At 42.2% G+C, this 27037-nt stretch overlaps 1 protein-coding gene across 1 annotated transcript in view; it reads left to right on the top strand.

The window, feature by feature from the left end:
* The window catches only part of thsd7aa (thrombospondin, type I, domain containing 7Aa), a 536154-nt gene that overhangs the window by 402158 nt on the left and 106959 nt on the right, over positions 1-27037 (top strand). The window contains exons 11-12 of the mRNA XM_078538824.1: positions 6600-6703; positions 22665-22859. Of these exons, the coding sequence (XP_078394950.1) occupies positions 6600-6703; positions 22665-22859 (299 nt within the window). The remainder of the gene's footprint in view (positions 1-6599; positions 6704-22664; positions 22860-27037) is intronic.

Below are 27037 nucleotides of genomic sequence, written 5' to 3'. Positions count from 1 at the left end.
CCTCTAAGTCTACTGTTAATCATCAACAAAGTGATGGAAGGTGCCATTGACAGGGTTATCAGGGAGCACTTACTCATCAGTAACCTGCTTACCGATGCTGAGTTTGGGTTCCGCCAGAACCACTTGGCTCCAGAACACATTACAGCCTTGGTCCAAACATGGACAAAATAGTTAGATTCCAGAGCTAAGGCGAGAGTGACTGTCCTTCACGTCAAGGCAACATTTGACTGAGTGTGGCATCAAAAATCCCTAATAAAATTGAAGTTAATGAGAATTAGTGGGGGCGGGGGGGGTGGAATCTCCAATATCCAGAATCATACCTAGCACAATGGAAGGTGGTTGTGGTAGTTGGAGGCCAAATATAGCCCCAAGACAATGCAGCAGGAGTTCCTAGGCCCAACCATCATCAGCTGCTTCATCAATGATCTTCCCTCCAACATAAGGTCAGAAATGGAGATGTTGACTGATGATTGCATAGTTTTCAGCACCATTCACAACTCCTCAGATAATGAAACATTCAGAGCCCATATGGAGCAAGACCTAGACAATATTTAGGCTTTGGCTGATTAGTAGCAAATAACATTGGGGGTGTGGTGACATAGTGGTATTGTCACTGGACTAGTAATCCAGAGACTCAGGGTAATGATCAGGGGACCCGGGTTCAAATCCCACCACGATAAAAAAATCTGGAATTAAAAGTCTGATGAAACCATGTCAATTATCACAAAAACTCAATGAAGGAAATCTGCTATTATTACCTGCTCTGTGTGGTTGATTCTAATATGCCCTCTAAACAAGGGCAATTAGGGATGGGCAATAAATGCTGGCCTAGCCAGTGACATGGGAATGAATTTTTAAAAAATCACGCAACACTGATTTTCTTGTAAGCAACCACTTTATTAGTTCATAGGATGTGAGCATCGCTGGCAAGGCAAGTATTTATTGCCCATCCCTAACACTGTCAACATTCTGGGGATTGCCATTGACCAAAACCGTAAGCCATATAAATACTGTCGTTACAAGAGCAGGTAAGAGGGTAAGTATTCTGTGGTGAATAGCTCACCTGTCATGGAATATTCTCACTTGCTTGGATGAGTACACTCAATAACACCATCCAAAACAAAGCAGCCCACTTGATCGGCACCCCATCCATGCACCACACCAAAGCTTCTTCAGCAGCACCTTCCAAATCTGCCACCTAGAAGAGGAAGGGCAGCAGGCACATGGTAACACCAGTTGCAAATTCTCCTCCAAGCTGCACACAATCTTGACTTGTTCCTTCACAACAACATAGCGCTTCTAAAAGTTAATCCACCACCATCTTGTCAAGCAATTAGGGATGGGCAATAAATACTTGCCTTGCCAGCGATGCTCACATCCTTTGAACTAATAAAGTGGTTGCTTACAAGAAAACATATGTATTTCTGTTCTTGAAGTTACAGACCAGATCTGCATTGATTGATTCATGAATGACAATACTTTCAAATTAGGAGCATGTATGGCTAATTGAACAGAGACAAGAAAGGCTGAATCCAAAAGATAAGTCCATTTACAGCACTGCTTGTGGGCCAGGAGAAGTAGGATTATTTCCACCCATTCCAACAAGCTTACCTATTTCCAGTTCTATGATTGCCGACTCTCCCCAAATCTCCACACTCTCAATGACCTCCACCCACCTTCACATTCTCTCTGCTCCCATGATGGATGATCACTTCCGGTGACCATCACCTACCCACCCATTTGCAATAATCCCCAACCTTAAACACTCTCTGCCTGCCTACCTGCTGTCCCATCCTTGGCTGCAGCGTTATGCCAAAGGCATTTCTGCCTGACAAACAAGGCTGTCGGGCAGGAAGCCTACGGACAAATTGTAAACAGTGCCCTGCAGTTAATATCTACAAGCTGAAACCCATACTACTGGGTTCCTGTGCAATACTCATCATTGCCATCTAACCCTCATTTCTTCCACACCTCCCTGTAAACATGGGGGCTAATATGTAATTTACCTGTATAACAAAATACAGTTAGTTTTGTGAATTAGCATTGTGAGCAAGAAGGGAGGACTTGCTTGTCACAGGGGGAGGAGACTAGCCATTTTTAAGACCATCCATTTGAGATAAATGGAATACTGGAGTACTGCTGTCAAAGTAATCTTGTGACTAACAGCTCTTATCAACCCCCATGTTGGATGAGTTAATGTACATATCACAACACATTCAAGGTCAGAACATTATTTGGCTTCTAATTCTTATTTTCTTTTCTGTCTGTAAAACGCAATAAATTAGCCATTTGTCTTCTTTTAATATTGTTTAAATGCTGTTTAAATGCTGTCTAGCACTGAAAAGACAAATCACATCTTTGGCACTCAGTATAAACACATTAATTTGTTTTTGTGCTATGAAGAACATCAGTCCCACGTAACAACTAAAGGCAAGCTCAGGGTTCTTTTGAGTTATGGTACTTGATCAGGTGAAAACATCTTGTTTTGCTTCTTGAATGAGGGATAAGTTACAATAAACAATGATGCACTGATATAGGAAGTAGTACAAGACAAATCTAATTGAATTCACAAAGCCAGAAACCAGCTTATGTTTATACAATTTAGTCTCATTGATCTGAGAATGTTCTTAAGGTTAATTGACCCAATGCAGACCTTCCTATTGTAGTTATGATTATATATTGTCCAAAACTGTGTTCATTTTACTAATTTTAAATAAATATTAATTGTTTTAGCATGTGATGAACATAAAAATACCATTTTAAGGACAACTTGTCCTGCCACTTTTCAAGGATTTGTTTATGTGAACTCACAGTTGAGAAAGCTATTAAAAAGCATATGGGATCATGGGATTTATTAATAGAGGCATAGAGTACAAAAGCAAGGTGGCTTATGCTAAACCATTATAAATCAGTAATTAAGTTTCAGTGGGAGTATTGTGTTCAATTCTGGGCACCCCCGTACTTTAAGAAGGATGTCAAGAATATGGAAGAGATTTACAAAAATCAGGTACCTGGATGAAGAACTTCAGTTATGTGAGAAACTAGGGAAGCTGGGAATAAAGAAGACAAAAAGAAGATTTGATCGAGCTATTCAATATTATGAGAGGTTTTATTGGAGTACAGAAGGTGTAACTGTTTCCACTGGCAGCGTGGCAGGGTGGTTGGTAACTAGAGTACACAGCATTAAGGTAATCGGCAAAAGAACCAGAGGAAAGATGAGGTGAATTATTTTATGCAGCAAATTATTGTGATCTGAACTGCATTGCCTGACAAGGTGGTGGAAATAGTTTCTTTCAAAAGAGAATATGGTAGATATTTACAAAAGAAATAATTGCAGGCATACAAGGGGAGTGCAACTAATTGGATAGTTCTTTTAAAGAGTTGGCACAGCCATGATGTGTTAAATGGCCTCCTTCTGTGTTGTACAATTCTATGATTTTAGGATCACTATTTGAAGGAGAATTTTATAGCAAAGGTCAAAGTATGTGAAATCTAATCTGTAAATTACTGAGTAGGGTCATTGATCATTCTTTGCATTCATACCTCTTTGAAAATAGATCATTAAAAAGTACAGCTTCCAGAACAAAAGGGACCTTCTTCATTGAATGAGGATGGTCTTTAAAAAAACAAAATATAATTGATTAATGGGAATTGTTTTGTTTGTAGTTGTGCACAGTGATTGTACAAGATTGCAACATGGTGAAGGGATAATTCTCACTGGGATAGATTTTGCCTTTGTGCAATGATGTAAATCAGGTGATAGTGAAGTGGCAGTCTCTATTACATCTTTCTCAAGATGTCTTGAACAAAAATAAAATCCAGAGTGTTGTAAAACAAGGCTGCCAATTCACTATTATACATTTTATACATGTTGCACAGTCAGACTGTATGGTATTAACACACAGGCCAGAATTTTAATGTCGGCATGCAGGGGCGGGCCCGACACGCCCACACATAAAATGACGCGCAGTGACGCTGGGCGTGCATCCCCACGAGCTTCCAAAGAATCTTTGTATCTTTTGTATCTTTCTTTAATTAGTGCACTAATGCCATTATTAAAATGGTACGCCAATAGAAATGTTACACTCTCATATCAATAGCAGGGACAGATGTAATTTCCATTGGTAAATATATGTATAAGTTTGGACAAATTTATTGGCAAAAGTCAGAATTGTAACGTAATCCATTTCACCTTGCCCCAGCAACATTTCCTATTACGTAGGAAGTGGAGTTAAGATTTGTGAAATGTGGAAAATGACCAACCTTCTTAAGAAATCCATATTTCATTCCATCAGGAAACAAACTATATTCACATGAAGTCATCGTTTTCCTGCTATTCTTGTGAAATTGTACTATACTGATTCAAAATTAATACAAAGGTAAATTAGTATTGCATAAAAAAAAATTATTTGCACATTGCCAAATGGCATGGGACCCTGCAAGTCACAGTTCATTGCTCTGATATAGATAGTAAAATAATATTCGGGGATAATCTTCTGCCTTAAGTATAGGATTCTGAGTGTGAGAACATTCATTGTCATCTTCAGTCCCTACGAATAAGTATGGTGTCTGCCAGGCATCGAGATTTGTTCACCCTTAGATGACTCGCCAGGCTAACCCTGGAGCCACAGATCTGTAGACAGTGAGGTTAAGAGTTGCCCTGAGAAAGTGGAGTTCTCAAGCCAGAGTTCTGCTCCCTCTCTTTCTGGTCCGTCGCTTCTGTACAGCAGAGTTTATGTTGTTAGTTTCTGACTGTGTTGTGTTTCGATGGATGAGGTATTGCCACATGGCATAGTTTGTCGCATGTCCCTCCCATGCACCGTTGTCAATTTGTCCCCTTTATAATGAGACTTTCAGAATGTTCCATTCAGAGTATCCTGTCTGTTCTCCTTGAAATTGGCAACATTCGTAAGTTGTGACAAGAGGATCTGCCTCAGAAGCTGATTATTTGGCATGTGGATGCAATGTCCAGAGCAGCGGAGCTCATTTCACATGATCACGGTTGTTATGCTGGAGAAATTGCCTCGGCAGGGACCCTGGAGCTCATCCATCCATCCCCCCGCCCGACGTCACATATCCTGCAGAGACACCGCTGGTGGAAATTCCCATTGCCCGAAGGCACCCTGGCAAATGATCCAAGCTGCCCTGCCATACAGAGGGGTGGTGACAACAACATTGCCACAGCCCAGCCATGGAGACCTCTGTTGTCGAAGATCCGGCCATGCAATTTTTGAAAGGCTGCACCAACAGAGCTGATTCTGTGCTGGACCTTCTCTTCAATGGTGACCTTTTGATAAAAGTAGCTGCCAAAATATGGGAAGTGTTCAATTTTCCCCCCGTTGAGGGGGAAGTTGATGGGCGGGTGCGTATGGGCACGCTTCCGATTGGAGGCGCTGCGCCATTTTACGTGGGTGGGCCAATTAAGGCCTGCCCAGCGTGACGTCTGCACCGAAGCGCTATGCACTTCCAATGCGGGCGGTGAGGAATGCCTAAAATTGAGAGTGCGCTCTTTCGCACGTGCGCACGAAAGAGCGCACTCATCTCCCTGAGGCTAGGTGCTGCCTCAGGGAGATCGCCTCTACTTTCAAAAATATTAAAAATAGAAAAAAAGAATTTCCCTTACATGTCCCTTCATGCGCCAATGTCACATGAGTTGGGACATGTTCATAATTTCTAAAAAAACTTTATTAAAATTTTTAAAACCCTACATGAAACCTCATCCTGCCTGTGGATGAGGTTTCATGGTTTTTCTACTTTCCGCTGGGGCTCCCCGCCTGCCTGCTAACCTTAAGGTTGGACGGGCAGGTCCACTAATTACTTTAATTGCTCTGTCAATGGCCTCAATTGGCCATTGACAGGTCGGCGGGTGTGTAGCTGATTTTGCTTTGCCCCTGCCTTCCTGAAAATTTAAATGGGATGCTGTGAAGTCGGGACTTCTGCTCGACTTCACCGCGCATCATTTTACGTGTCAGCGAGCAGGCCCGGTCCCCGCTCGCCGACGATAAAATCCAGCCCCTAAAGTCTCCCATCATTAACAATAACTGGAGGTGTAGGTACTTGTCCGTGTGAGGGGTGGTGGAGAATTTTAGTCTTGCTGATGTTGAATGAGAGACCAACTCTTGTGCGTGCAGAGAGCATTAAGCTTAATGTGGTGGTGGGATTCAAGAAGGGGATGGTAGACAGGGAAGAAAGAAGGTTGTTAATCTGTCCTTTTCCTTCACACGTTCAGGCCCCACAGCTATTTCAAAGGCTGCAGTACCCAATTGTTTCCTAAACATTTCCAAGATTTTTGCCTCCACTACTCTATTTGGAAGCTCCTTTGTGCTCTGTGTGAAGAAAATTTTCCCGATATCAGTTAATTTTTTTCATATTTTTAGCAATCTAATACCCCTTTATAAGATCACCCTGATAGATCTTTACTTGGCTGAAAGTTCCAAGGTTCTGCAGTCATACGTTAGATCTTGCAATTATCCTACCCTTCACCTGGAAGAGGATGCATTGAGAAGTAATGAGGAAAATATAAATATAGCATAAAACAATAAATGCCACTTCCAAAAAAAAATTGCATGCAAAAATTAATGCTGCATTCTTTCTAATAGGTGGAAAACACACAAATGGCGCCGATGTCAGTTGGTACCTTGGAATGTCCGTCAAGACAGCCCTGGAGCACATGAAACCTGTGGTCCAGGACTTCAAACCAGAGGTTAGTTTCCTTTTTTATGGCCTCCTTGTCACACGTTATACATATTGAGCAGGAGTTTCCACTAGATTGTGTTCTTTATTTCAATGCAATTAGCCCAAAATCTGCCAAACCAGTGCAAAAATCATGGTATTTAAAGCACAAATTATGTTCAACACATATTGAGTTTCCACGGTGCAGAATATTTAGCTCAGCGGGTGGGTGCGCGCCCAACCCAGCCGAGTGTAAAATGACGCGTGATGACATCATTGCGTAGTCCCATGATATTTCATTCGGCGGGCGCGTGCCAGAGTCAGCAGCGTGCCCACCAACAATTAAGAGGCCTGTTACGGCCATTGAAAATGTAATTAAATTCAACGTTACGGTGCCTGTCCAACCTTACAGTTGGCGGGCAGGAGAAAAGACCAAAGCTGCCTTTGCACTTTTTAGGAAACCTCATCCACGGGCGGGATGAGGTTTCCTAAAGCAAATAAAAATCAAATAAAAATTTTACACTTGAATTAAAAACATGTCCCTGTGGACATGTTTTATGACATTTTTCTGTTCTTTATTAATTTTTTCAATATCTTCTTCATCTCCCTGAGGCAGCTCCGTGCCTCAGAGAGATTATTCAGAGCTCTCTTGCGTGCATGCGCGAAGTTTGCGCTCGGCCCGCTCGCACTCTCACCCCCACGCCCACAGTGCTGCCACTCGTGTTTCACACTTAATTGTCTGCCTGTGTGAAATCTCGACGCACTGTTGATCGCGGGCTGTGGTCGGCTTCCTACCGATTCTGCATGCCAAGGGAAAAATTCTGCCCATGATCCTTTGCAGTGGTTTGAAAAGAACATTGTGCTAAAAATTGGCACCATGCACAAAAATGGTCATACCCCAGAATTAATGAGTCAATATTACAAGTTTCTGCTAATTGTACCTGTTCGCAGGCCTTCGAGGAGGCTCTTAAAATTAAACTGATTTTGTAGGTGCAAGGATACTAATTGGCACATTTTACAAGCGTTTAAATATATATTTTTTTAATTTACTAAGAAACTGACCTCTGAACACTGATATAAATGGTTCTGCTTTTATAGTTATATTCATTTATTTAAAATGGATTATTCACAGGTAGTGGACTAGATACTGATTAAAAATGTTGATTTTCTTTTCATAATAAATCAATTTTAAGCTATATTAATAAATGTGCACCAGGTTACAGTTTTTAAATATAAGGGATATTTTTAAGACAACAATGTTTTTAAAAATTACATTCTAAAACACTGCTGCGCAATTGATTCATGGTAGATTTTACATTAATTGATATGCAAATTAGTTTGAAAGGAAACCTGAAAAAAAATGTAGTGCAATTATGGGTGGAATTTAACCTGGGCCATGGGAGAGGGCTCGGAGGCGTGCCAATTCATTTGCTCGAAGGAGAGAAAACTAATCTCAGGATTTTAAATTATTGCCTCAATCCAGAATTGTAATTCAGAAACTTATCAAATTAGTTAGTGCGTCAACAAATTCGGAACATGATGGTCTAAAATTTTTATTTACTTAACTTAAGGAAATTATTTTAGACATTTTGCAACTTCCTTGATGAAAAATACAATCTGTTCAACAAGGTCGTTGAGTAGCGATATTTACAGGTACATTTGCACATTTAGTTTGATTAGGTAAATTGTCATGTGTCCACATATTTTGTGAAATGACAGAAATGTGTTACCTCTGGCAAGTTCAGTGTCTTTTAAAGGCAAATAGAGTACACTCCAAACATATTGGAGACAATAGTAAAACTTGCCAATATATTAAAATCATATTCTGTACCCATCCATATTTCAATATCTCCTGATCTATGAATTACATAAAATATCAAATCTTCCATCACAATATAACATCATTTGATCATCTGATTTGATAAATCGATAGCATGAAAATACAAACAAAGTATCCAAAAATATATGTACTGCAAAACTTTTGGGTTTTTAAAATGTTTATGTTGATTGAATGCTAAATAAAATATTGTGCGATTCATGATGCAAAATTTGCTAACTGCTAAAATATGATCCTGTCTAGAGTTTAGAGCAATTGTGATGCAAGCTTACAATTTTATACCAAACTGGTCATCCATTTGTCCAGAACGCAATAGTTAACAAAGTGAAATGTGATTTTAATGACTAGATTTTAAAAGAGCAGAATGCTGCTGCGATGGCCTAATGGATATGATGTTATACTCAGCAGAAGATCCTAGGTTTGATCATCAGTCCATGATGAGTTAACTGGTCTCAGCTTCCTTGACACTCTCCACCTACCTATCTGACATAAAGAACTGAATTTTATTGCCGGCTTTGGGACCACAACGTTGTGAGAAAAACGGCTCCCAGCTGGACTGGCTTGGCGATTTTACAGTAGTTGGTCTCCTAATTGGCCGCTTGTAGGCCCACTGTTCAATTAAGTATGGTGGACAGGCTCAGAGGCCTCACCAGTGCCAACGGGAGAGGTGAACAGTTTTGAGGCAAGTAGGAGTCCTCGGGACTCTTCCAGGGAAGTAAATTAAAAATTAAAAATTCAAGTGGCCAAGGGTTGGAGAGAAGTTCCATCTAGGTGTAATTGCAGGGGCCACTGGGGCTGCCTTTCTTGCCGGTAGTCCCAGTAAAATGGCCCTTAAAAGGGTCTTTAATTATGCAAATCAGTTGCCCGCCCCCTTGGAGCAAGAAGCTCTTCCACCTTGCAGCCTGCCACTGGGAAAATTCAATGGCAGCAGGACTGTGTCAGAGAGCTGTCTTGAAACGGCTTCCCATATTTACCACTGCTTCCCCCGCGCCACCCCCCACCGCCCCCCCCCCCCCCCCCCGCCACACACACACACACACAAAACGGTCTCCCAACCTGCCAACCAGTAAAATTCTGCCCTATGTTGTGAATGAGGCAAAATTTGCTCCAACTTAATGTCAGCAAAATTGAAGACACTTTCTTTGGCTTCTGCAAAGACCCATGTACCTTTCCTCATCACATCATTAGTCTTCCCAGGTACCACCTCAAGCTAAATCAGTATTTCTTGACCTTGGATGGAGTTTTAATCCTCACGTGTTCTGGCCACCTCTTTTATTTTGTATTGTTTATAGGACTCCAGGATTAGCAACCCAGGATCATGAATTTAAATCCCATTTTCACAAGTTGTGAAATTAATGTCGTTTAGAGAATGGGACCTGTCACCCCCACCTAGTCTGACCTAACAAAGTCTAGTCCACATTACATAATTGACTTGTAAATCCCTCTGAAATGCCTGGCAAATAATCACTTGTCAAGGCAAATAGGAATGGGTAATAAATCTGGTCTTAGCCTAGTCACCCACATCTTAACAGATCATTTAAGAAGTCTCTGCAACATTATTTATTTGCATTTCTATTTCCCTTACATTGTTGGATTTTATCAATTTAGGGTTTAACTTCACTCAGTTTACCCACCATAAAATGTGAGTTAACTGCTACCATTATCCTCATATTAAGATATCAACAGTGTCAGTTTTTGGTGGTTTTCCAGTTAACATGTAGGGATAAAAGGCACCAGTTGAAGAGCTAGCATCAGCAATTTCATGAAGGGTCAGATGTCCTCCACCTTTGCTGCCATGATTCTCACTCCTAATTATTATCCAGTGATCTTTTTGAGACAATATACACATGTCCTCCTCCACACTGGGCAGGATTTTCCCGTCGGCAAGTGGGGGGCGGGGCCCGCTCACCGACGCGCGGTGACGTTGGGCGGAACTCCCGACGTCACCGCGCCCCATTTAAATTTTCTGGTAGGCGGGGGCGCAGCAAAATCAGCTGCGCGCCCACCAACCTGTCAATGGCCAATTGAGGCAACCTTAAGGTTGGTGGGCAGGCCAGGAACCCCGGCGGGAATTAGAAAAAGTATGAAACCTGATCCACGGGTGGGATGAGGTTTCATGTAGGTTTTAAAAAATTTTATTAAAGTTTTTGTAAAAATTATGGACATGTCCCAACTTATGTGACAGTGTCACATGAGGGGACATGTTGGGAATTTTTTTTTTCTATTTTTAATATTTGTCTCAGAACAGCCGATCTCCCTGAGGCAGCACTTAGCCTCAGGGATATGAGTGCGCTCTTTCATGCACTTGCGTGAAAGAGCATACTGTCGATTTTGGGATTTCCCACCCCCCCCCCGCCCGCACAGGGAGCGCATAGCGCTTCCATGCGGACATCGTGCTGGGCGGGCCTTAATTGGCCCGCCCACGTAAAATGGCGTCGCGCCTACGATCAGGGGCGCCGATCGGAAGCGTGCCTGTGCGCACCCGCCATTCAACTTTGCCCTCGAAATGGGGAAAATCCTGTCCACTGAGTTAGGGAAGAATTGGACTGATAAATGATGGTTGAATAGTCTTATTGCTTACTGTCAAAGGACCCATGAAAACTGTGTAAAATATTGGAGAGTAATCCGTATTCATGAAACCTTAACCCAACATGAGGTGAGGGAAAATTCAGGAAAATTAAAAAGAAAATGTAACAAGGGGTGGAAGAAATGAAAACAGACTGAATGTAGCTAATCTTGCCAAAGCAGATCGACATAAAATCAAATTTTCCCATGAGAAATCCGGAACAAACAAAATCATTTGGAAGTTTTTGCACATTGTCAGATGTAAGGGTCTGATGTGACACAAAGACTTAGAAATGATTTTCAGTGCTTCCCTTCTGTTGTAATCAAAAGTTGCTAAGGATGCTGTTTGCATGAGAGTGTAAGCTATTAATACATTGTCCGAGAAAGTATATTTCCTGTTAAACACTAACAGAGATGGATTTTTACCACCCAGCTTCCTGCCCTGTGAAGCACTTTGGTTCCCACAAATCCATGTTTCATAACAACTGCTTGAAACAAATATCGTTGCAAGTATTATCGCAGCAAACTACTTATAAATCGTTTGCTCTGACTGTGACTATTTTTAGATTTATGCGATAGCTTAAGGGCACGCTTGTGAAGTTCTTAAAGATGCAGCACTGCACCACATTGTTAATCTCAGTCACACTGCTATGAGGAGAACCAAGGCAGTTACTGTGATTTCAATAGAAATGAAAATCAGGAAAAATTTAAAGCAGGCAACTGATTCAATATCACCATTTTACACTATTATCCAAATTCAAAATTAACCCCACTGTCTTCTTCCTCTCCCCTTCCCCCCTCAACTCCTTCCCATTCCTTCTTCACTCATTTTCATTTCAATCTTCCTCCTCCCCCTTCCCACCATCTTGGTACGATTATACTCCCATGCATGAATCCTGCTGAACTGGAAAAATTCAAATTGTTCTTGAATCCCTATGTGCAATGCCACAGGAGACTGACTAATATTATTAAAATCAGCACACCCTGTCACCCATAAAATTTCCTTTGGACCTATAAGTGTCAAAAAAATCCACACCCTTTTGACATTTGTGAATGCGTATGATTTCTGTAGGTAATACTGTAAAGGGATTTTTTTTTCCATTCTGAATACATAGTTGTTAACCATGTTCTCTCTGTCATAATGGTTTCCTTTCCTCCAAAGGGAGTTAATTTTTGGAATTTAACGTTTATATTTTCCCAGTTTAATTCAGACCCGCTTTTCCTTTCCAACAGTTAATAATTTATCCAGCGCTGATCAGCCTCTTCCTATCTTCAGCTCTCATGCTATGCCTTTTCAAACATCCCCACCCCACCCACAACCCAAACTCTGTTAATGTAATAGTGAGACTTTCATTTTGGCCCTGTTCCACCTCACTCCCATTTTATTGTCCTACTGCCCCATTACAGCACATAATCCAGAGAATTGCTGAGGAAATTCCCAATAAAAATGCTTATCCTTTGACTGATAAACTTTTTTCTAAATTAAATTTGAAGTTCACGCTCAATTGAACTACCTTAAAGTAGTTATTTGCCTTATCAATACAATCTAATACTTTGCAAAGAGCTCCTATAAACTCCATTAACCTTAGATCTTGAGGTTCTCTAATCTGTGAATCATCTCTTTTATACTTTGAATCAGTCTTGTTATAAGTACACTGCTCTGTGTTTCTATGTCTGTTTTGATTATGGTGACCATGCTGTAGTGTATATGATATCCCATGTAAGGATTGACCAATACATTATATAAGTCTCGATATAACCTCTGTAGCCACTATTCTGACTGTATTATCTTGAATTTTTCGCTCTCCCACTCGTGGGTTTTTAGGTGGCGGGGGTGGGTGAAATTACAGGGTCAGGATTCCCTCCTTGTTCCCGCCCATCCCAACCACACAGCGATTTTAAACTGGGGCAGGCAAGGCCTCTGATGGGATGCCCGCCCTTGCCCTAATTGAGGCCCTTATGTGGCTAGTTAGTGACCACTTAAAGGCCGTTTCCCACTCAGCCTCAACTTTTAGACTGGCAGGAACATTTTACCTCTGCGGGGGAAGGCCGGAAAGAGTCCATTTTAGATCTCGGGCAGGAAGGGGTGGGGGGTCCTCCATCAGAAGCCCCCTTCTGACTGGGGGCATCCTCCCCTTAAGGCCTGGTGACTTCTGGACCTCCCCCAAGACCACGAACACCCTCCTCGTGACCCCGAAGGCCTTCCCTACCCTCCCCAACCTGGGACCCTTTACACTTGCCTTATCTTCTGATTCTGGCACTTAGGCTCAGGCAGGTTGGTATAGTTCCTTTTTCTGTCCACTGCAGCACTGTCGCTGCAGTAAGAAGCTCTCTAAGGCAGGACTTGCTCCCGAGTGAGTGTCTGAAGTCCTACCTGCAGCCTATCAACACTCATTGGAGCGTAAATTGGCCGCGGGACAGTCAGAGTCGACGGGGTTATGTTCCCCGCCAACTGTTTGGATGGCGAGGGGCGAGCCCTCACTATCTGAAAAATTTAGGCCTATATTCCAGTTGCTTTTCCACATTCCCTTTGCATTGAAAGTTGACAAGTCCACTATTACTTACAGGTTAATCTAAATCTTCTGAAGTCAATTCAATTAATTTCATGTATACTATGGCCAGGCCCACCGATGGGAAGGCAGAATTAAAGTAATTAACTGGCCTACTAATGATCATTTTATGCAACCTCCACCCTCCCACCATCCCAGCATTTTACAGGCATCAGATTGTCCCTGCCATGTGGGGAGACTGCCAGCTTCATTGAGGTGGCCTCCCTTCAGCTTCTTTAAATCACACACAACTGAACATGTGTTCAGCAGTGGAAATTAGCCCCCATCAGCATTATTTAAAGGGATCATCAACAACGTTCGGGTTAGTTGCTGATTGATTCTACTGGTTGTCGCTAAGTTGATAGAAATACTTGGAAGGTTTGTCCTGCTACTTAAAGTTGGTGGTGTTTATAGGGCAGAAGTAAGACATGTGGTGAAGGCCTTGGTACTCAATCCAAGGGTTCTGCTCAGACACTTTCTCCCTGTCATGGGTGCTGTTGTTTCTGTTCCCCCTTGGTCTGCAGCAGAATGAGTGGAGGCAACACAAAGGAAGACAAGCTGCTTAAACAAAGAGGAGGAAGGGGGAAAGGACTCTCAACAGGAGGCTATATCCACCCAGGAGCTTCAGGATGCATTTTTCCTACCTCAAGCTCAGCGAGCAACAGTGTGGTCAATGACTCCATTTCATTAAGGAGGTGTTCAATGAAATCCACTGCCGCCTGTTGCATGCAGAACTGCAGTCTCAAAGTAGGGTGAGGACCCAATAGCTGAAAAGGTCACCATGGCCTTGCATTGCTTTGTGGCTGCATCTTTCCAGGTTTCTGCAGATGACACTGCCAACATCTCACAGTTCCATCCACATTGTATAAAGGAAGTGACTGACACTCTGTATGCAAAGAGAGGGCAATACATTGCATTCTCACTTTCCAGAGAGGAGCAGGTAGCTTCACCAGAATAGTGGGCTTTCCTATGGTGCAGGGTGCCATTGACTGCAGACATATGGCTTTGCAGGTACCACATATAAATTGAGAGATGTACTGGCAACCGCAAGGGCTACCATTCCCTCAATGTCCAGCTGGTGTGCAACCAAACTCAGCGTATCATGCAGGTCACTATGCAGTCGAGATAGCTTTATTCTATGCAACTGCACTGCATTTATGCCACCACACAAGGCCACAATTGGCTACTGGGCGACAAAGGACCTCTGCTGACCACCTGGCTTATGACTCTGGTGTGCAACTCAAGTACACATGGGCAGAGTTCATTTAACAAGAGCTATAGTGCCACACAATCTGTCCTGAACAGACCATTGGGATGCATAAGCAAAGCTTCTGCTGATTGAATGGCTCTGGAGGAGCTCTACAGTACAGAGTGTGTGTATCATGATTTGTCATGGTCTGCTGCATCCTGCAGAACTTCATAGCCCTTGCTACCAGGTATATTCCACGAGGCTGAGGAGGAAGAAAGACAACAACCAACACATCTCCTTTCCAATCTGGCTGCATCTGATTGGCTCATCCAACTGCAGTACCAGCGAATAGAACCCCAATCCTGCAGAGTAAAAGGCTAACATCAGGAGCACCTGATACTGATGTAACTACTGATGTAACTATGAAGCAATGACACATGATTAAGTAACCGAGATCTGGAGGGAAGCAGAAGTACAACCTCATGCAGAGTGCTGAGATGTACATAGATCTGTAAATAAGAATGGTTTTTAATAGTCTCTGGTACCATTCTTGGAGAAACAGGCAAACCCTAAAGAAATTTAATCTAAATAGCAAGACGAAACATGGTGTTAGTTGACAGTGCATAAATGACCCATAAAAATTCAATGAAGACTGTTGACCTGAATGACCTACAAATCCCTTGAAAAGGGCAAGAAGAAAAAACATTGAAGACTCACCTGAGAATGGAGCATCTTGGGTGCAGCAGATGCAAGCAGACACACAGTCCTGGAGTCCAGACAGCAGTGAGTACAGATCACAATCTACAAGCCAAACTACTTAAGCAGCAACAAATCCAGTGCTTAGGACATAAGCATGGAGTCCACACTGCCACTCCCAGAACCTTTCAGAAGTGCTGAAGGCTCACAACGGGCTCAACACTGGAATAATTGGAGGAAGAGATTCTCCAAAAACAGAACAACTTCAGTTTTGCATAAGAAAGAACAAAAGGATCTGGTCAGCACTTTACTCTATGTAGTAGGGCCTATTGCAGACGACATAATAGCTAGACAGGGTGTCAATACGGCTTCAATCTCATACGATGAAGTTCTCCAGGCATTCAGCATTTTTAAAAAATTTGATCATTGAGTGAGTGAAATTTAATAAGAGGAACAAAAACTGGGTGAATGCGTGGATTCATTCATAAATAGCCTGTACTGGCTCGCGGAGAATTGTGACTACGGGATCCTCAGAGATGAATTAATACACAATCGTATAGTAGTTGGAGTCTTAGATGAAACCCAATCTCTTACAAATGAGAGAACATTTAACTCTCACAAAGACAGTACAAATAGCGTGACAGATTGAGCTCAGGAAGCAAAACAGAATAAAAACAAAAAACTACTGCGGATGCTGGAAATCCAAAACAAAAGCAGAATTACCTGGAAAAACTCACCATTCTGTCAGTTCCTTCGCCTCTGTCGCATCTGTTCTGATGATGCTACCTTCAAAAACAGTTCCTCTGACATGTCCTCCTTCTTCCTTAACCGAGGTTTTCCACCCACGGTCGTTGACAGAGCCCTCAACCGTGTCCGGCCCATCTCCCGCGCATCCGCCCTCACGCCTTCTCCTCCCTCCCAGAAACATGATAGGGTCCCCCTTGTCCTCACTTATCACCCCACCAGCCTCCGCTTTCAAAAGATCATCTTCCGCCATTTCCGCCAACTCCAGCATGATGCCACCACCAAACGCATCTTCTCTTCACCTCCCATCGCGGCATTCCATAGGGATCGCTCCCTCCGGGACACCCTGGTCCACTCCTCCATCACCCCCTACTCCTCAACCCCCACCTATGGCACCTCCCCATGCCCACGCAGAAGATGCAATACCTGCCCCTTCACTTCCTCTCTCCTCACCGTCCAAGGGCCCAAACACTCCTTTCAAGTGAAGCAGCATTTCACTTGCATTTCCCCTAACTTAGTCTACTGCCTTCGTTGCTCCCAATGCTGTCTCCTCTACATTGGAGAGACCAAACGTAAACTGGGCGACCGCTTTGCAGAACACCTGTGGTCTGTCCACAAGAAAGACCCAAATCTCCCTGTCGCTTGCCATTTTAACACTCCACCCTGCTCTCTTGCCCACATGTCTGTCCTTGGCTTGCTGCATTGTTCCAGTGAAGCCGAACGTAAACTGGAGGAACAGCACCTAATCTTCCGACTAGGCACTTTACAGCCTTCCGGACTGAATATTGAATTCAACAACTTTAGATCTTGAACTCCCTCATCCATCCCCACCCCCTTTCCGTTTCTTCCCCCTCCCTTTTGTTTTTTCCAATAATTTATATAGATTTTTCTTTTCCCACCTATTTCCATTATTTTTAAATCTATACCTGTAATGCCCTGTCAGTCTTTCCACCCCACCCCCACTAGAGCTGTACCTTGAGTGTCCTGCCATCCATTCTTAATTAGCACATTCTCTTAGATAATATCACCACCTTCAACAGCTCTTTGTTCCTTTATCTGTGACATATTTTGATTATCTGCTCCTATCACTGCTTGCTTGTCCCTACAACCACCCCACCCCACACCAACTTTTCTCCCCCCACCCTGCCCCTCCTTAAACCAGCTTATATTTCACCCCTCTCCTATTTTTACTTAGTTCTGTTGAAGGGTCATGAGGACTCGAAACGTCAACTCTTTTCTTCTCCGCCGAAGCAAAACAGAATGGTTGTTTGTGGGGAACTGATGTCCCTTGGAAAATGTTGAGTGAAGCCATTCAATATGTTGGACCAAAAAAGAGTGCAGTGAAACAAAAATCCACAAAATCAGGAAAATGCGCACCAGCCGCCATCTTGAGATGCTCTCAGTGTGGCGGAAAACCCTGCACAACAGAGAAAACATCTCACAATCAGTGATGATTTCTTAGTTTTTAATAACAGACTAGTCATCCCTAAAACGCTTTGATTTGAAATTCTCCAGGAAATTGATCAAGGTCACTTGGGAATAGCGAAATGCTGAGCAAGCGCCCAGCAGTCCGTCTGGTGGCCAGGCATCAGTCGCTCCATTGAAGAGTTAATCTTAAATTGCCTTATGTGTGCAGTGAATGGCTAACAGCAGAGTGAACCACTGGCAACCTCCACTTCTCCTTCAAGGCCATGAGAGCACCTGATTACCTCTCCAGATGGTTTGAAGTGCATAGACTGCATTGCAATGAGGTGGAGGCAGTCATTACATCACTAAGAAGAATCTTCATGACACATGGCATCCCGGACATTGTGGTGTCAGGCAACAGTCCTCAGTTTGCTAACAAGCTGTTCTATAGCTTTGCACAGGAATATGGTTTCATGCCTGTGACTAGATCACCTAGATATCCTCAGTCAGAGGGAGAAGCAGAAAGAGGAGTTTGAAAAATCAAGGAATTGGTGAAAAAAAACAAAGATATTAATTTAGCCCATTATAATACAGAACCTCACTACTAAAAAAAGGGGTTTTGCCATCAGAACTATTGATGGGAAGATGGCTGTGGACACAACTTCCAGCTCTACAACATAAACCACAACCTAACATTACCTCAGATAATTGTGAGAAAGTTAGGAAGCATGAGGAGCAGCAAAGTGACTTCAACTTCAGCCACAGAGCACAAGACTTAAATTGCTACAGCCTGGGGAGAGAGTGTGGATACAAGATCAACAGAAAAAAGGCATGGTGATAGAAAGAGCTCCACAGCCAAGATCTTAAAGAATTTAAATGGACCAAGGAAATAGCTGAAGGAACTGAAAAGCCTTGTTATCATTGGGAAGGAAACCAATGGAACCTTGGACATACTATTTAGATCCGGATCGAGGCAAGGCACCAGAAACAAGTAGAAACTCTACAACCACCCAGGTGGAAGATACTCCTATCAAAGGACGAGAGAATGCAGATCATCCTCAGCCTTGAAGTGAAATCAGGACCAGATCAGGGAGATTAGTCAAGGTGCCTCAAAGACTAACCCTGTAAAGTCTGAGACATTGGAGGGGATTTTATGACGTAGCAGATGATGTGTGCCAGGAGGATCAAATCCACGAGGAAAACTCGATCATGCGGTCACAACTTTTTTGCAATATGTATTTATTTCGAGATGCGTGCCCTGAATTCAGTAGTAACAAGTTCACCAAGACTTTACAGATTTTTTTGAAAACTAAATTTAACATTTATTAATAAAAGAATAGATTTCAAGACATATGTAGGTCTACAAATTGATAACACCTAATAATAACTCCTAAAACCCCTAATTAATCTGGCTCCAGCTACACCCCCATTAAGGCAACAGTAAACAAAAAAAATAGATTTTAAATAGATTCCAGCCAGTTAACACAATACCCTGGATAGTAGAATTCAAAGTGGCTTTTCCCAGCTTTGGTTTCTGTAGACAGCAGCTTAGTGCACAAATACTGGAGGCTTTTCACACTTCTGGAAGATTGTACAAGGCCTTCCCTGACACATTAGCCTCATTTCCCTTTATACATGTTCTCCCTTTTAATGCAAATCCCATTGTTCCATATGTCTTTGAAACTTTAGTTTTCTCATAATATAAATCTATTCATGGTGCTAATATTATCAGTAACCTTTGGGAAAATAAAAACACTGTTTGGCCCAGTTTCTCTGGCTAGGTGTAACATCCTACCATCTCTTTGAAATTCAAACTACCCTGATTTATCTAAAAATGCAAATTCTCCTCACCTCACATTCTAAAACTTCAGCCATGTTTACATATTTAGCATTTCAAACCTAGCTTCTTTTGATGAGTCAAAGCCACCAGACCAGTTGTGCCCAATTCAGTTAAATCCAACACACACAGAGAAACTATCCAAACCCCACTATTCACCTACTTTTATAATAAATCACAATAATATTATGAGAATTATTATACTTTCGTGACAGGGGAGATGTGGGAGGATGTAGATAATTTGATTAAGACTGGGAGAGGGAATGTAGAGTAAACGATTAACATCAGGAGCACCTGATACTGATGTAACTATGATACACTATCACACGATTTAAATAACTGAGATCTGGTGGGAAGCAAAAGTGCAACCTCGTGTAGAGTACTAAGATGTATATAGATCTATAAATAAACAAGAAAGGTTTTTGCAAATAACCGTCTATGGTAGCATTCTTAGGGAAACGGGCAAACCCAAAGCAAACAAAACTAGACCCCGAACACAAGATGAAATAAGTTCCTCATTGAACAACAGTCTCACACCTTACCTTTCCTCGACTACTTATCAACATCCTCTTCACCACAAAGCTGTAATAAAAACCACCACAAAACAAACATTCTAAACAATCCAATATTCCATACAAAAGTTAGCTAACTACGCTTGTGTGTCTCTGCCTGGCCTAGCGCTCCTACACAGTGCTACTCAGTGGCTGCAGTATGGCTGGCGGAAGGCTGCTGACTTTCAATAGGGGAGACTCAAAATGGCTTTGGAGGACGACTTTGTTCAGCTCTGGCCCTAGAAGACTTTCGACTGCACCAACTCACCATGGATGGCAGCAGCCTGGGCTAGCTGGCTGACAGGTAGCAGTAGGGGTGAGAGGAGGAATGCTGTTATTCTAAGAGACAATAACAGACTTGTGATCCATGGCACCACTACTATTTCTGCAGGATAGAATCACAGCAATCCTAGTAATTTGTTGGAAGCCAGATTGCTGAACTGTTTTGAAAACCTGAAACCCCTTTTAAGAACTAGTATCCACAGCCATGATGGCAACACCCTGAGCCTGGATGGCAGCAAGTTGACCATGCATGCCATCAGCCTAAGCTTACACTGCAGCACTCATACATTGTGTGGCTTCTTCTTGTACTACAATGGATGTTGAGATATTATTTCATCAGATGCTGCATCATAGTAGGGTCCACAAATGTGCTAACAGAGTTGGTCACCACTTCCATGCTGAAAAGGATGGGTTCCAAGCAAAGCCCAATGCAAGGTTGATGCTGGCATCCTCCATGCTCCTTGACAGTGAGTGACCACAGGCTTTCTAGCAAGCCTGCCGATGCACCAAATATTTCTGTGTGAATGCCCATCAACCTTTTTCTGTATGCCGCCCCATCGTACTCCTCATCTTTGTCCTCTGCAGCAGAACTTATCTGACTTCAGGTGAGCTATCACCTACACAACCCCTTCCCCTGCCTTGCCTACTGGCCCCTCATGTCCAGTGTATGTGTAGATCCCACCTGTAAGCTATCCTCTAGAGTATGTGCAGTATCAGCATCAGAGCTGGTGGCTGCAAGTGTCAGAGCGAGTGGCCGTGTTCCTTCATCGTTAGCTCCTTCTTACTCTCCCATTTCTTGCACCACTGCCTTGCAAGGGTGAAATTCTTGGGTACCTGAAAAGTGAGGGCACATGGATAGGTGTGCAGCGAGGGGAGGCATGGGTGAATCAAGAGATGAATCCTTAAACCATCCATAGCTTGTAAACCAGAAGAGATTGTGGAATGAGGGGCAAGTGGCATGTGAGATGGAGAATTAGTTATGAGCATATTGTTATTGTCAATCCTTTTAATCCTGCAGCTGACCACATCCTCACAGATGGTCACTTTAATGATGGGGAGCAACATTTGCATCATGGGGTGAGGTTATTATGCAGCCGTGCCTGCCCCATGCTGCTTAGCTGCTGCTGCATGTGGTTGTCCTGCATGAGAGAAAGAAGTGTGTCAGTGAGTGTGGTGCAGCATGTTTGGGTGATGTGGCTGCCATGGTTGAATAGTGTGTGCGAGTTGTGGGATGTTGGTATGAAGCCTGGAGCATTGCTAAGTCTGTGAGGGTGAGATGGATGTGAATGTAAAATATGGGTCGTGATTGATAGAGATTACGGAATAGTAAGTAAGGGGGCAGTGGTAAACTGAGAATTGTGTGATTGTTGGTTGTCAGGATATGGCATTTGAAGGTATATTCACTGAACTAGGCTGTTCTTGTGAGGTCATTAAACTTCTTACGGCACTGTATCCAAGTTTTTTGGGTTACACTGTTGGCATTGACTGCCGACAACTATCTGCCCTGTAGTAGAAGGATCCAGTACACTAAGAGTTAACCTGAGATTGAGTGTAGCACCACCCACCGGTGACATACGAAGCACCTAATCTAGAGTTTAGTTGGCAGCGTAGAGCTAGGCTGCAACATGTAAGGACATGCCATGGAGTCTTCTTCATACCTGTATACTCTACTGTAAATATGTACATAGTTCAGTAATGTTAATAAAGACTTCTTCGTAACTTCTACAAGATTGCTTAATGGTGTACAAGCACTACGCACCATGGGTAGTGAAATCCCAACAAAACATGCCCCAAATGCCTTTACAGTGTCTGTCTGCAGTGCATCCCAGTCCTCCGTAGGTTGAGGACTTCTCTCCTGTTCTCGACTTCATGCACCAAGGCCTGCAGTGCCGCATCAAAGAACTTAAAGCCCACTGTCTGCATGTTGTGTCATTCTTGGGCCTTTCCTAGGTCAAACTCACATTTAGAATGTTTTCAAGCATCTGCCCCAGTCATAATGCACCTCCCCTTTAAGAGGTGCAGGCTACCTTGAAATAGCGCAGGTTAGCTTAAACTCAAGCTAGCCTGTCAAGATGTTGTAGCCTCAAAGTCATTGAATTGACGATGCAAGCAGCACAAAGTTTGCAAGCTGCCTGCGCCTGAAGAAATGGCCTTGTCACACGCATCTTGATTCCCAGACCCATTTTCGGGCCTTACTAAATTTTGCAGCCTTGTTATTTAAGCTAAGTTATTCTGATAAATAACTCTGGAAAATATTTCTGTGTTTTCAACCAATTTGGCCAATATTTTAAACAAACCAATACCTTTTATGCAATCCTGTTTCTTCTGCTTTTAGCAATATCATGTCGCAAGCAAGATGGTGGTCAAGTGGACATTAATAATTGCATGAAGTGGGCTGGCACAATGCCACCTTTAACTCAACACTGTCAATTGCCCTGTCAAGATGATTGCCAGTTCACCAACTGGTCCAAATTTTCTCCCTGCAGTGGTGACTGCGGTACAGTACAGACCCGAAGGAGGACACTTGTTGGTGAGTAATTAAATAAATAGAAGATCTTTAGCAAACTGACTGTGTGACCATCCCACCTTATTCTGATACCACAAAGTAAGGGTGCATATGTGAAACTGCTTCATCCTTGCTCAAATTTTTATACATGCTTGCACAATAGAGAAGTGGAAACAAGACATTTTAATGTTGGATAATTATTTAGGAACATAGGAGCAGGAGTAGGCCATTCAGCCCATCAAGCCTGCTCCGCCATTCAGTAAGATCATGGCTGTTCATCCACTTCAATGCCTTTTTTCTACACTATCCCCATATCCTCTTACATCAGTGGCATTTAGAAATCTGTTAATCTCTGCTTCCACAGTCCTCTGGGGTAGAGAATTGCAAAGATTCACAATCCTCTGAGCATCTCGATTCCCAGACCCATTTTCGGGCCTTACTAAATTTTGCAGCCTTGTTATCTCGGTCCTAATTGGCTTCCCCCATATTTTGAAATTGTGTCCCCTGGTTCTAGATTCCCCAACCAGGGGAAACATCTTACCTGCATCGACCCTGTCCCTGTTAAGTATTTTGTAGGTTTCAATGAGATCACCTCTCATTCTCCGCAACTCTAGAGATTACAGGCCCAGTTTCCCCAATCTCTCTTCATAGGACAGTCCCAACATCCCAGGGACAGGTCTGGTGAACCTTTGCTGCACTTCCTCTATGGCAATAATATTCTTTCTAAGGTAAAGGGGACCAAAACTGCACACATTACTGCAGGTGCGGTCTAACCAAGGTTTAATACAATTGAAGCAAGACTTCTTTACTCCTGTACTCAAATCCTCTTTCAATAAAGGCTAACATACCATTAGCCTTCCTAATTGCTTGTTGAATCTGCATGTTAGCTTTCAGTGACTTATTAATGAGGACACCTCCCTTTGTACATCTACGCTTTCTAATCTCTTAGCATTTACGAAATACCCTACACATCTGTTTCTCCTACCAAAGTGAATAGCCTCACATTTTTCCACATTATCTTCCATCTGCCATGTTCTTACCCCAATCACTAAGTCTGTCCAAATCCCCTTGAAACCTCGTTGCATCTTCCTCATAACACACGCTCCCACCTTGCTTCATGTCCGTGAACTTGTAAATATTACATTTGGTCCCCACATCCAAATTGTTGATATATATTGTGAACAGCTGGGGCCCTAAGTACTGATCCATGCAGTACCCCACTAGCCACTGCAAGAATGTTCCATTTATTCCTACTCTTGGTTTTCTGCCTGTTCACCAATCCTTAATCTGTGCCAGTATATTACCTCTTATTCCATGTGCTTTAATTTTGCTAACCAACCTCCTCAAAAAAAACCCCAACAGGTTCATCAAACCTGATTTCCCATTCATAAATCCATGTTGACAATGCCCAATCAGATCATATTATCTGTGTCTATTTATCACATCCTTTTGAATAGATTCTAGCATTTTCCCTATTACTGATTTATGACAGGCAGCATATCCAGCATTTCATACTGCCAGTACATTCAAGGTTCTTTTCATGTGACCACTTCTTATAATAAACTTTTGGATTTACACTTCACAGCAACACTTTTTTTAATACAGCATTTTTGCATCAATTTTTATATAACTTTGACAAGACAGCACCACATAAACAATATATTTAGCAATTCAACTTTTACTAAGCAAGTGTTTCTAGATAACTCCTTAGGCATCCATCCCATTGAATTTCTTTTGCTGTCACTGTATGTTTGATGGTATTTTACAGAACTGTGAATTGAGTCTGTAATTGTGACAGCATAAAGTATTTTTGTATAAGATTTAGATTGGATAAGGGTTTAAGAACCAGCTTCACTCATATGAGAACTTTTCAGCTCATTTTGTTACATTTGCAATAATTCAGTGTTTGAGGGAAAAATCAAGCTACTTTTACAAGGTCCTATCATCTCAGAGTCTTTTCCTTACAAACAATAGTCTTGAACAATCCCAGTTCCAAACATCTTTGAAGGCACAAACTCAAATCAAGACCACAGAGTACATCTTTCAGCTCTTCAACTCCTGGCCTCATTCAGGGTTCACTTCTTTAGAAAACCATCCCTCTGTCCCCAAAACCACACCCCGCGCCCCCCCGAGGCCGCTCCCAACAAGTGCCTTTTAGCTGGCTGGGGAAAGTCTTCTCACACCGATGTTCCCATTTCAAATGCAATTATCAAGTATCAGGACCCTTTTCAGTCTGTGGCTGACGTCCCAGTACTTAAACACCCTGCTATGTTATTCAAGTCAAATACAAATATTCTGCGATTTGTCCAGGTATTTGTTCAGCTGCTGCTTTTATCTCTCAGAAGCACTTATTTAAATTCCTAATCATCATTTTGGATATATTTATCAACCTGTACTTTTCAAATTTTGGGTTTTGATTTGGATTCTTAAAAGAGGTGCTAACCTCTGAGAAAATAATAGCTAAACCAAACAACTTATTTAGTTGAACAAAAATTCAACTGAAAATGCACTGCTTAATCACTACATCCGATTAGATTCAGATCTCCAAATTGTTAACCTACCCTTTCTATTTCAGCTGCCAAAACATATCCTGTGTCTTTCAAACATTCTTTCTTTCTATTTCCATGTATGTAGTTTCATTGAATCTATGATTCCTGTCCAACCGTAAAAAAGAATAATTACTGAAAATACTATTGACCTAAAAAGTTAGGCTGTATATTACCTCCTATCCCATGTGCTTTAATTTTCCTAACCAACCTCCTGTGGGGGACTTTATCAAAAGCCTTCTAATACGCCAGCAGGTAGCTCAAGGTAGGAAATATTCCCACTTTCCAGGCGCGCCTCAGTAAAAAGTGCCTTGAAACATGCTATTTTTGCTCTGGAGGGGGCGTGTGCAGGTTGAGGTCAGGCCCACAAACTCCAGAAGCAGTGTGTAGATGGCCATAGGGGTAGGCAAGTGTCAAGGCAGGTTGGTTAGAAGAGCAACCTCAGTTCTCTGTTCTAGAAGTTGTTATGCAATTTCACCCTCACACTCTCACCCTCACACCCCCACCCTCCATGGCCCTTCATGCCCCCATTGACAACTTGATGCCAACTCATGCCCCCCACCCACCCCCATGGCATCTCATCTCCCATGCCAGCTCCATAGAATTCACAGGTTTCCACCATGGGCAGACCTCAGAATCCATGTGGAGATGAAAAAAAATAAGCTTCTAGCAATCTAACGCAGCCCTCATGCATACACGCTTAATAGTGAAAAAATTCCCATTATAAAGCCTATTCAAAGCTTTTAGATCTCCTCAAATGGTTAATCTCTTATAAAAACAAACAAACTTCTATTCAGACCATACATCAAAGACAGCTAATCTTTTAATAGACACTTTAAATTGTCAAACTGTGAACTCAGAACCATCTGTTGAGAGAATTTTAGCTTTTGAAACTCAGCCAAGCATTCATAGTGACATAATGATTACCCCTTAGGGAAATGTCAACTAAGAATTCTATTGAAACTGCATGAACAAATGCTACTATTTTTTAATAACCACTTGTCAAGCAGAGGTTTATTTTTAACTCTCACAGACAGCTGCAACCTATTTTTTTTTATTAAAGATTAAAGAGCAGGGATTTTAAAAAAACTTCTTATTGTGACAATTACACAGACTTTATCACCCTTGAAGAGTGTTTACGTCTATTCCATTAATTCATGACTCACATACTGCAGGTTAAGGCCCTTGCAACAGCCAAATTGGGATCTGTTTGAACTCAACATTGAGTTCAGTGCTCTCATATTCTCCTTACTCTTTCCTTATAAATGTCTTGGTCCTCCTTTGCTGAATTCAAGAACCTTCTCAATCTTCAGGCTAAGTACTCTCTTTGCAACATTTTAACTTCTTCCTTTGATCTAACTTCTTCCTTTGATCTAATACTATCTTTAACTCCTCTTGTTAGCCCCAGATGGACCACATTTTCTGTGGGGTTTTTGCACCTTAAAGGAATGTATATTTGTTGCAAATTATGTATTAATTTTTTTAATGTGTTGTTTGTCTACTGTCATTTCTTTCAACTGAGTTTCCCAATCTTCCTAGCCAACTCATTACTTTGTTTGGATTTATGATCCAGCTTAGGACTTAACTAAATAACTTTTAAACACAATTGCTAACTAATACTTTCTCATAGTACAAAACTAAATCCAAAATTGCCTG

This window comes from Cetorhinus maximus, chromosome 3 (genome assembly GCF_964194155.1).
Source record: "Cetorhinus maximus chromosome 3, sCetMax3.hap1.1, whole genome shotgun sequence".
Lineage (NCBI taxonomy): Eukaryota > Metazoa > Chordata > Chondrichthyes > Lamniformes > Cetorhinidae > Cetorhinus > Cetorhinus maximus.
This window is presented reverse-complemented; position numbering and strand designations above follow the sequence as displayed.